Source organism: Aulonocara stuartgranti, assembly GCF_965226115.1.
Source record: "Aulonocara stuartgranti genome assembly, chromosome: 8".
NCBI classification, from domain to species: domain Eukaryota; kingdom Metazoa; phylum Chordata; class Actinopteri; order Cichliformes; family Cichlidae; genus Aulonocara; species Aulonocara stuartgranti.
Genome location: NC_138959.1, coordinates 18,767,860 through 18,779,940, shown reverse-complemented (window position 1 = coordinate 18,779,940; position 12,081 = coordinate 18,767,860). Strand labels below are relative to the sequence as shown.

The 12,081-nt window shown below is 40.2% G+C and overlaps 1 protein-coding gene and 2 long non-coding RNA genes across 7 annotated transcripts; 2 read left to right on the top strand and 1 right to left on the bottom strand.

Annotated features, from left to right (window-relative positions):
• The first annotated feature begins 1,883 nt into the window (after positions 1 to 1,883).
• LOC309713023 (uncharacterized protein) lies at positions 1,884 to 7,715 on the top strand. 5 transcript variants are annotated; one of them, XM_082544342.1, is made up of 5 exons: positions 1,884 to 2,018; positions 2,102 to 2,232; positions 2,727 to 3,177; positions 6,196 to 6,240; positions 6,333 to 7,715. In XM_082544342.1, exons 4-5 carry the CDS (start codon positions 6,201 to 6,203, stop codon positions 7,079 to 7,081), a joined length of 789 nt encoding a protein of 262 aa, XP_082400468.1. In that variant the 5' UTR covers positions 1,884 to 2,018; positions 2,102 to 2,232; positions 2,727 to 3,177; positions 6,196 to 6,200; the 3' UTR covers positions 7,082 to 7,715. The 5 variants fall into 5 exon arrangements, with proteins under 5 accessions (XP_082400468.1, XP_082400469.1, XP_082400471.1 ...); XM_082544343.1 differs by lacking the exons at positions 1,884 to 2,018; positions 2,102 to 2,232; positions 2,727 to 3,177 and adding exons at positions 3,856 to 4,236; positions 4,755 to 4,980; XM_082544345.1 differs by lacking the exons at positions 1,884 to 2,018; positions 2,102 to 2,232; positions 2,727 to 3,177 and adding an exon at positions 3,856 to 4,208.
• A 563-nt stretch (positions 7,716 to 8,278) lies between these two features.
• Positions 8,279 to 9,800, bottom strand: LOC309713022. The gene is made up of 3 exons (XR_014278462.1): positions 9,725 to 9,800; positions 9,480 to 9,571; positions 8,279 to 8,312 (listed from the first exon to the last, which is right to left on the bottom strand). It is a non-coding gene; the product is annotated as an uncharacterized lncRNA (long non-coding RNA).
• A 334-nt stretch (positions 9,801 to 10,134) lies between these two features.
• LOC309713020 lies at positions 10,135 to 12,023 on the top strand. Its single transcript, XR_014278460.1, has 3 exons — positions 10,135 to 11,068; positions 11,152 to 11,282; positions 11,777 to 12,023. It is a non-coding gene; the product is annotated as an uncharacterized lncRNA (long non-coding RNA).
• Positions 12,024 to 12,081: the final 58 nt, after the last annotated feature.

The following is a 12,081-nucleotide window of genomic DNA, read 5'->3' as shown; positions in this document are numbered from 1 at the left end:
ATGTAGACAATCTGAATGATAGTTTCTTTCCACTGTGTTCCTGTTAATGAAAAACTACAATTTACCCCAAAATGATTCAAATATCGATATTTTAATGTGGAAACCTTCTGTTTCCACATCTGGACTTTCTGTTGCTGCCCACGCGGGTGAAACTTTCTTTGAAGTGGCTCATTGAAGTTGTAATTGATAATCAATTCCCACACAATGTGAGAATCCAATCAATTTGTTTATCAGGGGAAAGGTGTGATTTCTTAGGACACTGGAGCCTAACATTAACTGGTTTAAAATTAGCTTATTTCCATAAGAAGAAAAACATACTGAGAAAGAGATCACCAAAATATACATGTACAAATGTGAAATAGTCATATGTAGTGTGAAAGAGCTATTTGACATCTTTAAATTCAAAGTAATGTATAAATCCACTTACATAAAACATGAAAAGGCGGCGCAGCGATGCCCATCTCAGCCAGTGTATGATGGTGGGGCAAGATGGCAGCTTCCACAACATGACGCCAGCTCCTATGTATTTTTAGTAGATAAATGATACGTTTATGTATCAATTTGTTGGAAGATGTAATTACACCTTAATTATGTAATTAGAAGCAAAAATGATTTTTTTAAAAATCAAATCACCTCAAAAAATTACTGTACTTACTTTCTAAATCATTCTTTACCTCTGAAAGGGGTGGCTGTGGCTCAGGAGGTGGAGCAGGTCATCTACTAATCAGATGGTTTTTGGGTCGATCCCTGGCTGCTCCAGACTGCATGCTAACTGTCCTTGGGCAAGACATTAACCCCAAGTCACTCTCTGATGCATTCATCAGAGTATGAATGTGTGTGAATGTTAGGTAGAAAGCACAGAAAAAGGGCTTCTATGAACAGGTGTGAATGAGGCAACCTGTATAGAGCGCTTTGAATGTTCAGGTAGAGTAGAAAAGCACTGTAAAAATTTCTCTGTGTTGATTTCTTTTGGACCTCAAACATTACTCACCTTGTTGCAGGTTTCTTTATTAATGCTGAAAACCCAGAATGGAAACTGACCTTACTGCTTCCTTCCTTTCCAAACTATTGCGGCTCCTCCAACCAACGGCCGCGGCAGGCTAAACATGAGGACACAGATGACGTGCAACAGTAAACACATGAGATACACCTCTGTACTATTTGCTACTTTTATTCCACATACAACTGTCCACTGTACAAATCGGCACACGGCCTCAAACCATTAAACAAATGCACAGACTGCACAAATAACTGCACCATTTACTATGCCAAATTTCAACATTGGCCTATTGCATAACTTAGTGCAGAAGTATACATAAACCAAAAGATGCATCAAAATGATTCAAGCTGCGCTCAAGCTGCAGTCAACAGAAGGTTTCGCCTCATGCTCACCCTACCTTTCTGCTCATTAACATCAGGTGCCGTGAACAGGTGAGTGCAACCACATTTATCACACCCATTAAATCCTTTTATCTCATTGTGTTTGAATAATTGTAATTCCTTCTACTGGGATCTCAGCCAGAAGTCCATCTTTCACCTCCAGCTCATTTAAATCTCAGCTGCCAGACTTATAACAAATTCAAAGAAATAAATCATCATTCTCCTCCTCACAACCTTTTGGGTATACGATACATGGGTACAAGCCTTGTTACAGATTTGGTCACTTTTTATGAACCAAGTCACTGCCTGCATTCTGCACATCAGACACTCTTAGCTGTCCGTGCAGCCTGGCTCAATGCAAAAAGAAAACAAACCGTTTCATGTTTTAACTCTTTGAACTTTTCTTTTGAGTTTTTAACTAAGATTTTATTGTGTTCTTTAACACACTTTGTAACTGTTTTGAAAGTGCTAGGCAAATTAACTGTTAACTATTACTGTTATTATTGTTATTGACAGTCTGGAGCTTTGGCAGTATGGAAGGTGGATGCGAGAGGGAGACTTCATGGAAACCACCTTGTAAAACATGAATACAAGAAACCTTTAACTTGCTGCATCTTCAGACCGTCCACACCTGGAGAGTAAGCAGCCTTCGAAGTCCCATATCAAGTGGAAGAGTATGACATTTTTTTAATCAAATACTATTTTTTGTATTTTATTATAGTGATGTGGCAATGCTAGCTCGAGCATCTGTGAGAGGAGATGAGCGTGCGCTGGACAAGTTTAGCTGGAAGGGGGCACCTCTGAAGATGGGGCCACAGGAGGGACTTGGATTCTTTATCTGCACTGCAGATGGTAGGAGTTTGTGATTCCTGTTGGAGTTTGGAAAATTAAATCATTTGTTATTTTCAATGCATTTGACCATACTTTCTTTAAGACACAATTTGTTTTTTCATTGCCTTGTATAATTTTGTCTGAGGCCAGCAGTCTTCTGCAGTCACAGCCCTCAATGTATAAAGGCTGTTTATTTTATTTGTTTGTTCTGTAAATTGCATTGATGATACTTTGCTTTATTTTTGAACAGTTACGAAGAACAGTATGAGAAAAGTATTCATGGTTTTAGAAAGTCTGATTAATCCAGCAGACTTGTTGAAAATTATATCAAAAGTGTATTTTGCCTCTGTGAAGCAGTAATCCTGTGGGAGTCTCCAGAAAGGGGAAAATACAACAAGCTATAATGCTATTGATCCAGAATCCAGTCTGATCTTTAATAAATATGAACACTTTGTGGTTTGAGCTGTCAGATATTCCACTTATTTCATCTTTAATCCCATGTCTTATGCATATAGGTAAAGTCCATAGTGTGGATGAGTATTGTAAGACGAGTGTCCTTCTCAGTGTGGAGGGCTCCATCAAGAAACTTCTCTACATGCTACGTGCTACATAACTATGTTTTGTCTCTTGATGAGACTCTGGGATATGAGAGGGGAGAGATGATCAACTGTGTTTCATACTGTGCAGGCAAAGGCAAAAGTTTGCACAGAATTGTAAATGAAAAGAAGCTTTTTCTTTCCCATCACCATATTCCTGAATGTTTGCAAATGCATAGGTTAAAAAAAAAAACTCGTTGCTTTTTTAAAAATTCTGCAACACTCAGAAATCCTAGCAGCTGGCACCACCAATGGACGCATAGCAATGTGGAGGATGGTGGTGCAGTCGGGTAGCAGTAGAGGTGACACTAAGCCCCAGTGGAAACTGCAGACACCAACAGAAATTGGAGGAAATGTCACTCAGCTACAGGTAATGTCTTGACCAGCATTAGTGCATTACTTTCGTTTGGTTTAATTACACTTTTATTTTAACTGGAGATTGACAGTAACAACACTGTTTTTCTTTGAGCCAAAATTTCATTGAAGGAAATTTCAATGCAGCTTTGATGCTGGATGGAGACAGCAACGCATTTTAAAACCCTGACTTGGACTGTGGGAATCAAGTCTTTACAATACGCACACACACACACACACACACACACACACACACACACACACACACACACACACACACACACACACACACACACACACCAGCCTGACCAATAAGAGCCAAGAGTTGCAGTGATAGGCAGGCTGAACCAGCAAATAGCCAGAAACAACTGGTCAGTGCAGCACCGCCTCAGGTACCACATACAGATTTTAACTGGCTTCTGACTTTGTGTGGTGTGGAGTATGCTAGATTTTATATAAATATGGATGAGATTAGCTGGGGATGAACAAAATCTCCTTCAGCAACTATTAAATAGCCAGAAGGGGCCAGACAGTCAATATATTAATTCAGCGTTCCTACAGAACAGACCGTAAAGCATTCCCAAAAAGTCAAAACAATTATTTTAGCAGCTGATTTCTGTACTTAAAAAAACCCCAAACAAACATTTATTATAGCTCTATTATGTAGGTAATGTAGGAGACGTGGAGACAAATACACAGAGGGTTAACGAGGGAAGTGGGAGCACACGGGGAACACAGGCGACACTGATAATCATAACGAGACACGGCAGGAGTAACACAACACTGACGGGAGACTATCAAAGTAAAACAGGAAGCACACAGAGACGCAGACCAGATTGGAAGAGAACACAGACATAGCGGGCTGGGAAAACATGGAATAAAACACAAGGAGGAGAAACGAGGCATGGGGGCTGGCAGATACACAGAGGGGGCACACAGGGGGTAAAGTCACGAGGGGAAATCAAATAAGCAACATCTTAACAGAACAACCGAGGGACCCTAAAGCTGACATCAAACAACAACAATACAAGACACACAAAAAACCAGGTAGAAGTCCCAGGACCATGACATGCAGGTGGTTACATATGGTTAAAATGATTCAAATGCACTAAGTATGCATGTTTTTCATATCAATATAGTCCATAACTTGATTACTGTCTGTAGCTCACATGATTAAACACTTTAGTTACATAAAACATGTGAGTTTAGATTTTATCTACTGTATAGCCTGTATAGTAAATTAATATGTAGCCCAATAAGTATAAAATCCAGAAAGCTACACAACATGGGGCGGTTCATTTACAAACACAGTTCTAACTTGAGTTTCACACAGTTTTTATTAGAAAACAATCAAATTGTTAAATGCTTCAAGTACACAAAATGTCAGAAATCTGCACCGTCATGAACAGAAATTTAAACCTAATTTTTCGTGATTTGTTGATTAACCCTCCGAGGTCTAAATCCCACGTTGTGCACATCAACATCACAGATTTGTACAAATAAAATTTATAACAAAGACATGTTAAATATTAAGCACTGGAAACAGCTTGTTGTTTTGTTGCCATAGCGTTTTGTTTTGTCTCCATTTAAAAGATATCAAAATCTGAGCAAACAACTTGATGTCAAAAGAATCTCTGCACATTCCGCAGTCTTTGCTGCTAAAGTGACATCACAGCATTTAAACATGTTTGAATGAAAACATCAGCATATGAACACAAAACGGAAGAGACACTGCAACCGAATGAAAGCAGACCACTATTTAGTGACATTTGGACGTTTCCCTGAGGATTAACTGCTGTGTAATCTACCAAGAACTAAAGTAAGCTCAAATTTCAGTTTATAAACTCAAGATCATTTACTTAAATATATAAAGCCTGATTTCCCTGCTTGCCAGGACAGTATTTATGTACTTTACATTGTGCAAGACTAGACTATATTTTCCATCATAGAGAGGATGATGTGGATCTATTATTCAGGAAAACAAATGAAGACTTAACTATTTGTCAGCTGATGTAATATTTGACAAATGATACATAAATTAGAAAATGTTCTTAATCATATCTTAGAGTGACAGAAGCTCTTTTTAACACGATTATTTCTCAGATTATTTTGTTCATTTAGGAAAATAGAGAAGACGTAAGTTTTGTTCTCAAACAAACTATTAGAATTTCTGAGAAACTGAGCCTACGTGCACATGTACACGGCTATTTTTGAAAGCGCAGCTTTGTCTCTGCATTTGGGCCTTTCGTCCACACCTAAACAGCAGATTGAGTCACTGAAAGGTGAGATTTTTAAAAAGGACGTTTTTGTGTTTAGGTGTGGACGAGGAAAACGGACATTTACTCAGGCAATGTCAAAAGTGTGCGCCGCTGTTGAAGTCATGCTGTGGCCACGTTATTGTTTACATGAGATCAATTTCTACAATGGCAGATGTAGACAACATACTGTGTCTGTTAATCTTAGTATCTGCAGTTTTTACACGCTTACATCAGACGTGGATTCTACATTCAACACAGACGCTCTCCCAACCCAAATCCTGACGTCGGTTTGGAATAAATGTAATTTTAAAAAATGACATTTATGTATGCTGTATGCATTTAGTCCATTCCAAAGTTGTGAGTCTGTCTTTAGTTATTAACATTTGAAACGATGAAGGCACGTGAAAGTAACACAAAATTAGCTGCTTTTCCAGAAAAAGACAAAAACTTCTCAGAAGTACGTAAGGTTTTATGAGGTTTTCCCACCCAGGCTTCTAGACTTCTGATTGGCCAACATTTCTACACGGTTAAGATTTGGCGTGTTCTTGACAGCGTTTCACTTTGTTTTTAGTGTTTAGATGTGGAAGGAGATATTTTTTCAAAACTGCACATGTGGACTGGATTTTTTTTTTTTTTAAACGAAAAAGGAAAATTGTCCGTTTTCAAACATAGCCGTGTACGTTTGGACGCAGCCTAAAGTCATCACAAAAAAAGCAAATTCTCTGAACATTCTGGGTTGAGGTTTAGTGATCATTGTTGTTTTGTGTTCCTTGTAGTCAAAATGAGTGCAAGTGGAGACGGACCACAAAATAACCAAAACGGTAAGCACATGTACTCAGTCTTGAAACTGATGAAAAACAGATTTTCAGCAGATAGTTATGGATGTTAATTAAAAGATTTAATGATCTTGCAGGCCAACAGGTTAACCCACGAATGTTGGCAAATGGAGATCAGGAACCTGCTAATGGCTTCCTGAACGATCTGTATCTCGCTCTCTGTGATTGTTGTTGCTTTCTACATGAGCTAATAGCTTCAGTACTGGCACAATATGACAATTACCTTTATGGGGACGAAGACGATGACGACGACGACGACGACGATGACGACGACGACGACGACGATGACGACGACAACGACGATGACGGCGACGACGATGACGGCGACAACGATGACGACGACGACGATGACGGCGGCGACGGCGACGGCAACGATGACGATGACGACGACGACGACGACGACGACGACAACGATGTTCAAAATATTCATGTGAGGGACAATAATGCCAATGGTGACAACGATGAACAGCACGGGGATCACAATGATGTGGTTGTGATCATTTTCAATGTTGGTGGCATTGAAAATGAGGAGGCATTTGAAGGCCGCATGGATGGTCGCCAGTACATCCCAGAAGAGGACCCTCAGCCAGGTGTTTCCAGGAAGAGGTCTAGAGAGAGGGATGAAGAAGATTTAGGAGCAAACAAAAGAATGAGATGGAGCGATGATGACTCTGAAGTATTTGAAGATGCGCACGAAGAGCTTGAACACGAAACTGGAGGCTCGAGGAAGCGTTCCCGAGAGGATTTTGAGCAAGAAGAGGAATACTTGCCTGTGTGCAAACTTCAGAGGTGTTCAATTGAGTCGACCAGCAGCAATGAAGACTAAGACTACTTCGACGGGTTTTTTCAGTATCCTTTCAGTAATCTGATGGCCTACTCAGGTGATCCTGAATCCTCTATGCTGCAATAAGCTGGGCATACACTGTGCTGCGATTTTTCAGTCGCGTTATTCGGCTCCTGATCAAACTGTAGGATTGACTCGCAGGGGTGAGAAGTTTGATCAAGGCCAAACTCGGGACGATCCCCAAAACGATCGCACGACTGAAAAATCGGCTCAAAATGGGCCAAAAATCGCACAGTGTATGCCCAGCATTAGGCTGCCGGGGGATTCCCATGATGCACTGGGTGTTTCTTCTTCACCCACTATGTTTAATAGACCTCTGCACTGAATGGTACTTGTTATTAACCTCTGTCTCTGTTCCATGTCTTTATACTATTTTCCTTGCCCCTCCCCAACCGGTCGCAGCAGATGGCCGCCCCTCCCTGAGCCTGGTTCTGCTGGAGGTTTCTTCCTGTTAAAAGGGAGTTTTTCCTTCCCACTGTCGCCAAAGTGCTTGCTCATAGGGGGTCATATGATTGTTGGGGTTTTCTTTGTAAGTATATCTTACAATATAAAGCGCCTTCAGGTGACTGTTGCTGTCATTTGGCGCTCTTTAAATAAAATTGAATTGAAAATTAAATAGATGTCACTGTGATGATTTCTTCCCTGCGTAGAAAGCTTAGACCCAAATGCAGATTCAATGCACATGGTTAAACTATTTATAAGACTTTGTTTAAAGAGAGGGAATGGAGAACGTGGCTCGAGCTAGGAGTGTCAGCAGACAGCAGGAACCAGAGGAAAAGCTATCGAGAGACTGAACACCTGGCTCCTGATGGGAACAATCCAACGGGAATTCTGCAACAGAGGGAGAAGAAGTTGCTGGACGGGTAAGGGAGTTTGAGGGTAGGATGAGTATGTTGGCAGAGGAGACCTAAACACAGGGAAAACAAGGTTAAACACAGGGAAGGAGCACGCCAGAACTGGAGCAGAGGGGAAGCCTAGTTACCACTGGAGATGGCAGAACAAACTGGCGAGGAGTAGCAGGCAGCGCTGGTTTAAGAAGCCCTCCTGCTGATTGTTTGCAGATGAGGCCCAGGTGAGATGCTGGAAACTCCACCTCTGAAGTGTGGACACAGTATCCCCATTCCAAGTGGAAAAGCCCCTCAGACACTTCCATGGTGCATGACAAGGATGAGAAAGCATTCATGGTCCATCCATCCCTCCGTCAGCGTAATGCCTAAAAGTTTATTCAGATGTAAATGTATTACATTTTTAAATAAAGATCATCAGTGTTTTTAATGACGCTGCAGTTCATTCATGTGTCTCTATTGGACAGTGTTGTAGAAGTTACAGAAGACAGGAATCAGTTCCAGCTTGGCCTGACATTTGATCACTAGTGATGTGTGATACCACTGATTTCCTTTCCGATCCCATACCAAGTAAAATTCAGGGTGGTATCGACGATACTGCTCCGATACTTTGTACAAAAACTTTACTCTTTTATTGTATCTCAAATTATAGCGTCATAATCATTACAGGACATCAGATTACTTGTTCTTATCACTTAATAATGCAGAATTCATCATATAGAAATCAAAAACCTGAAGTTGTGCACTATGTGAACACCTTGCCTGCCTGCAGCACTAAAGGACTCCCTGAGAGACGTCTGTCTCACCCTAGCAGCACCCGTCCTTCTCCTCCTCTTCAGTTTGCCTCAACATAAGCTCGTCATATTCTGTGATATGATTTACTTTGAGGTGTTTGACAAGGTTAGTGGTGTTGCCACAACACCTCACTTTCTTGCCACATGTATCGCAAACCACGTCAGGGCTGTTTGTGGATGTAAAATACGTGCGCACATGACTCCAGTTACGCTCAGCCATTGTTGTGAGTGCGCACGCCACAGGCTGCCACACATTTATACAGCCGTATTTCACACATGACTATAAAAGGCGGAAGAGGGAGTAGTTCTTTCCAATGTAGACAATCTGAATGATAGTTTCTTTCCACTGTGTTCCTGTTAATGAAAAACTACAATTTACCCCAAAATGATTCAAATATCGATATTTTAATGTGGAAACCTTCTGTTTCCACATCTGGACTTTCTGTTGCTGCCCACGCGGGTGAAACTTTCTTTGAAGTGGCTCATTGAAGTTGTAATTGATAATCAATTCCCACACAATGAGAGAATCCAATCAATTTGTTTATCAGGGGAAAGGTGTGATTTCTTAGGACACTGGAGCCTAACATTAACTGGTTTAAAATTAGCTTATTTCCATAAGAAGAAAAACATACTGAGAAAGAGATCACCAAAATATACATGTACAAATGTGAAATAGTCATATGTAGTGTGAAAGAGCTATTTGACATCTTTAAATTCAAAGTAATGTATAAATCCACTTACATAAAACATGAAAAGGCGGCGCAGCGATGCCCATCTCAGCCAGTGTATGATGGTGGGGCAAGATGGCAGCTTCCACAACATGACGCCAGCTCCTATGTATTTTTAGTAGATAAATGATACGTTTATGTATCAATTTGTTGGAAGATGTAATTACACCTTAATTATGTAATTAGAAGCAAAAATGATTTTTTTTAATCAAATCACCTCAAAAAATTACTGTACTTACTTTCTAAATCATTCTTTACCTCTGAAAGGGGTGGCTGTGGCTCAGGAGGTGGAGCAGGTCATCTACTAATCAGATGGTTTTTGGATCGATCCCTGGCTGCTCCAGACTGCATGCTAACTGTCCTTGGGCAAGACATTAACCCCAAGTCACTCTCTGATGCATTCATCAGAGTATGAATGTGTGTGAATGTTAGGTAGAAAGCACAGAAAAAGGGCTTCTATGAACAGGTGTGAATGAGGCAACCTGTATAGAGCGCTTTGAATGTTCAGGTAGAGTAGAAAAGCACTGTAAAAATTTCTCTGTGTTGATTTCTTTTGGACCTCAAACATTACTCACCTTGTTGCAGGTTTCTTTATTAATGCTGAAAACCCAGAATGGAAACTGACCTTACTGCTTCCTTCCTTTCCAAACTATTGCGACTCCTCCAACCAACGGCCGCGGCAGGCTAAACATGAGGACACAGATGACGTGCAACAGTAAACACATGAGATACACCTCTGTACTATTTGCTACTTTTATTCCACATACAACTGTCCACTGTACAAATCGGCACACGGCCTCAAACCATTAAACAAATGCACAGACTGCACAAATAACTGCACCATTTACTATGCCAAATTTCAACATTGGCCTATTGCATAACTTAGTGCAGAAGTATACATAAACCAAAAGATGCATCAAAATGATTCAAGCTGCGCTCAAGCTGCAGTCAACAGAAGGTTTCGCCTCATGCTCACCCTACCTTTCTGCTCATTAACATCAGGTGCCGTGAACAGGTGAGTGCAACCACATTTATCACACCCATTAAATCCTTTTATCTCATTGTGTTTGAATAATTGTAATTCCTTCTACTGGGATCTCAGCCAGAAGTCCATCTTTCACCTCCAGCTCATTTAAATCTCAGCTGCCAGACTTATAACAAATTCAAAGAAATAAATCATCATTCTCCTCCTCACAACCTTTTGGGTATACGATACATGGGTACAAGCCTTGTTACAGATTTGGTCACTTTTTATGAACCAAGTCACTGCCTGCATTCTGCACATCAGACACTCTTAGCTGTCTGTGCAGCCTGGCTCAATGCAAAAAGAAAACAAACCGTTTCGTGTTTTAACTCTTTGAACTTTTCTTTTGTGTTTTTAACTAAGATTTTATTGTGTTCTTTAACACACTTTGTAACTGTTTTGAAAGTGCTAGGCAAATTAACTGTTAACTATTACTGTTATTATTGTTATTGACAGTCTGGAGCTTTGGCAGTATGGAAGGTGGATGCGAGAGGGAGACTTCATGGAAACCACCTTGTAAAACATGAATACAAGAAACCTTTAACTTGCTGCATCTTCAGACCGTCCACACCTGGAGAGTAAGCAGCCTTCGAAGTCCCATATCAAGTGGAAGAGTATGACATTTTTTTAATCAAATACTATTTTTTGTATTTTATTATAGTGATGTGGCAATGCTAGCTCGAGCATCTGTGAGAGGAGATGAGCGTGCGCTGGACAAGTTTAGCTGGAAGGGGGCACCTCTGAAGATGGGGCCACAGGAGGGACTTGGATTCTTTATCTGCACTGCAGATGGTAGGAGTTTGTGATTCCTGTTGGAGTTTGGAAAATTAAATCATTTGTTATTTTCAATGCATTTGACCATACTTTCTTTAAGACACAATTTGTTTTTTCATTGCCTTGTATAATTTTGTCTGAGGCCAGCAGTCTTCTGCAGTCACAGCCCTCAATGTATAAAGGCTGTTTATTTTATTTGTTTGTTCTGTAAATTGCATTGATGATACTTTGCTTTATTTTTGAACAGTTACGAAGAACAGTATGAGAAAAGTGTTCATGGTTTTAGAAAGTCTGATTAATCCAGCAGACTTGTTGAAAATTATATCAAAAGTGTATTTTGCCTCTGTGAAGCAGTAATGCTGTGGGAGTCTCCAGAAAGGGGAAAATACAACAAGCTATAATGCTATTGATCCAGAATCCAGTCTGATCTTTAATAAATATGAACACTTTGTGGTTTGAGCTGTCAGATATTCCACTTATTTCATCTTTAATCCCATGTCTTATGCATATAGGTAAAGTCCATAGTGTGGATGAGTATTGTAAGACGAGTGTCCTTCTCAGTGTGGAGGGCTCCATCAAGAAACTTCTCTACATGCTACGTGCTACATAACTATGTTTTGTCTCTTGATGAGACTCTGGGATATGAGAGGGGAGAGATGATCAACTGTGTTTCATACTGTGCAGGCAAAGGCAAAAGTTTGCACAGAATTGTAAATGAAAAGAAGCTTTTTCTTTCCCATCACCATATTCCTGAATGTTTGCAAATGCATAGGTTAAAAAAAAAAAAACTCATTGCTTTTTTAAAAATTCTGCAACA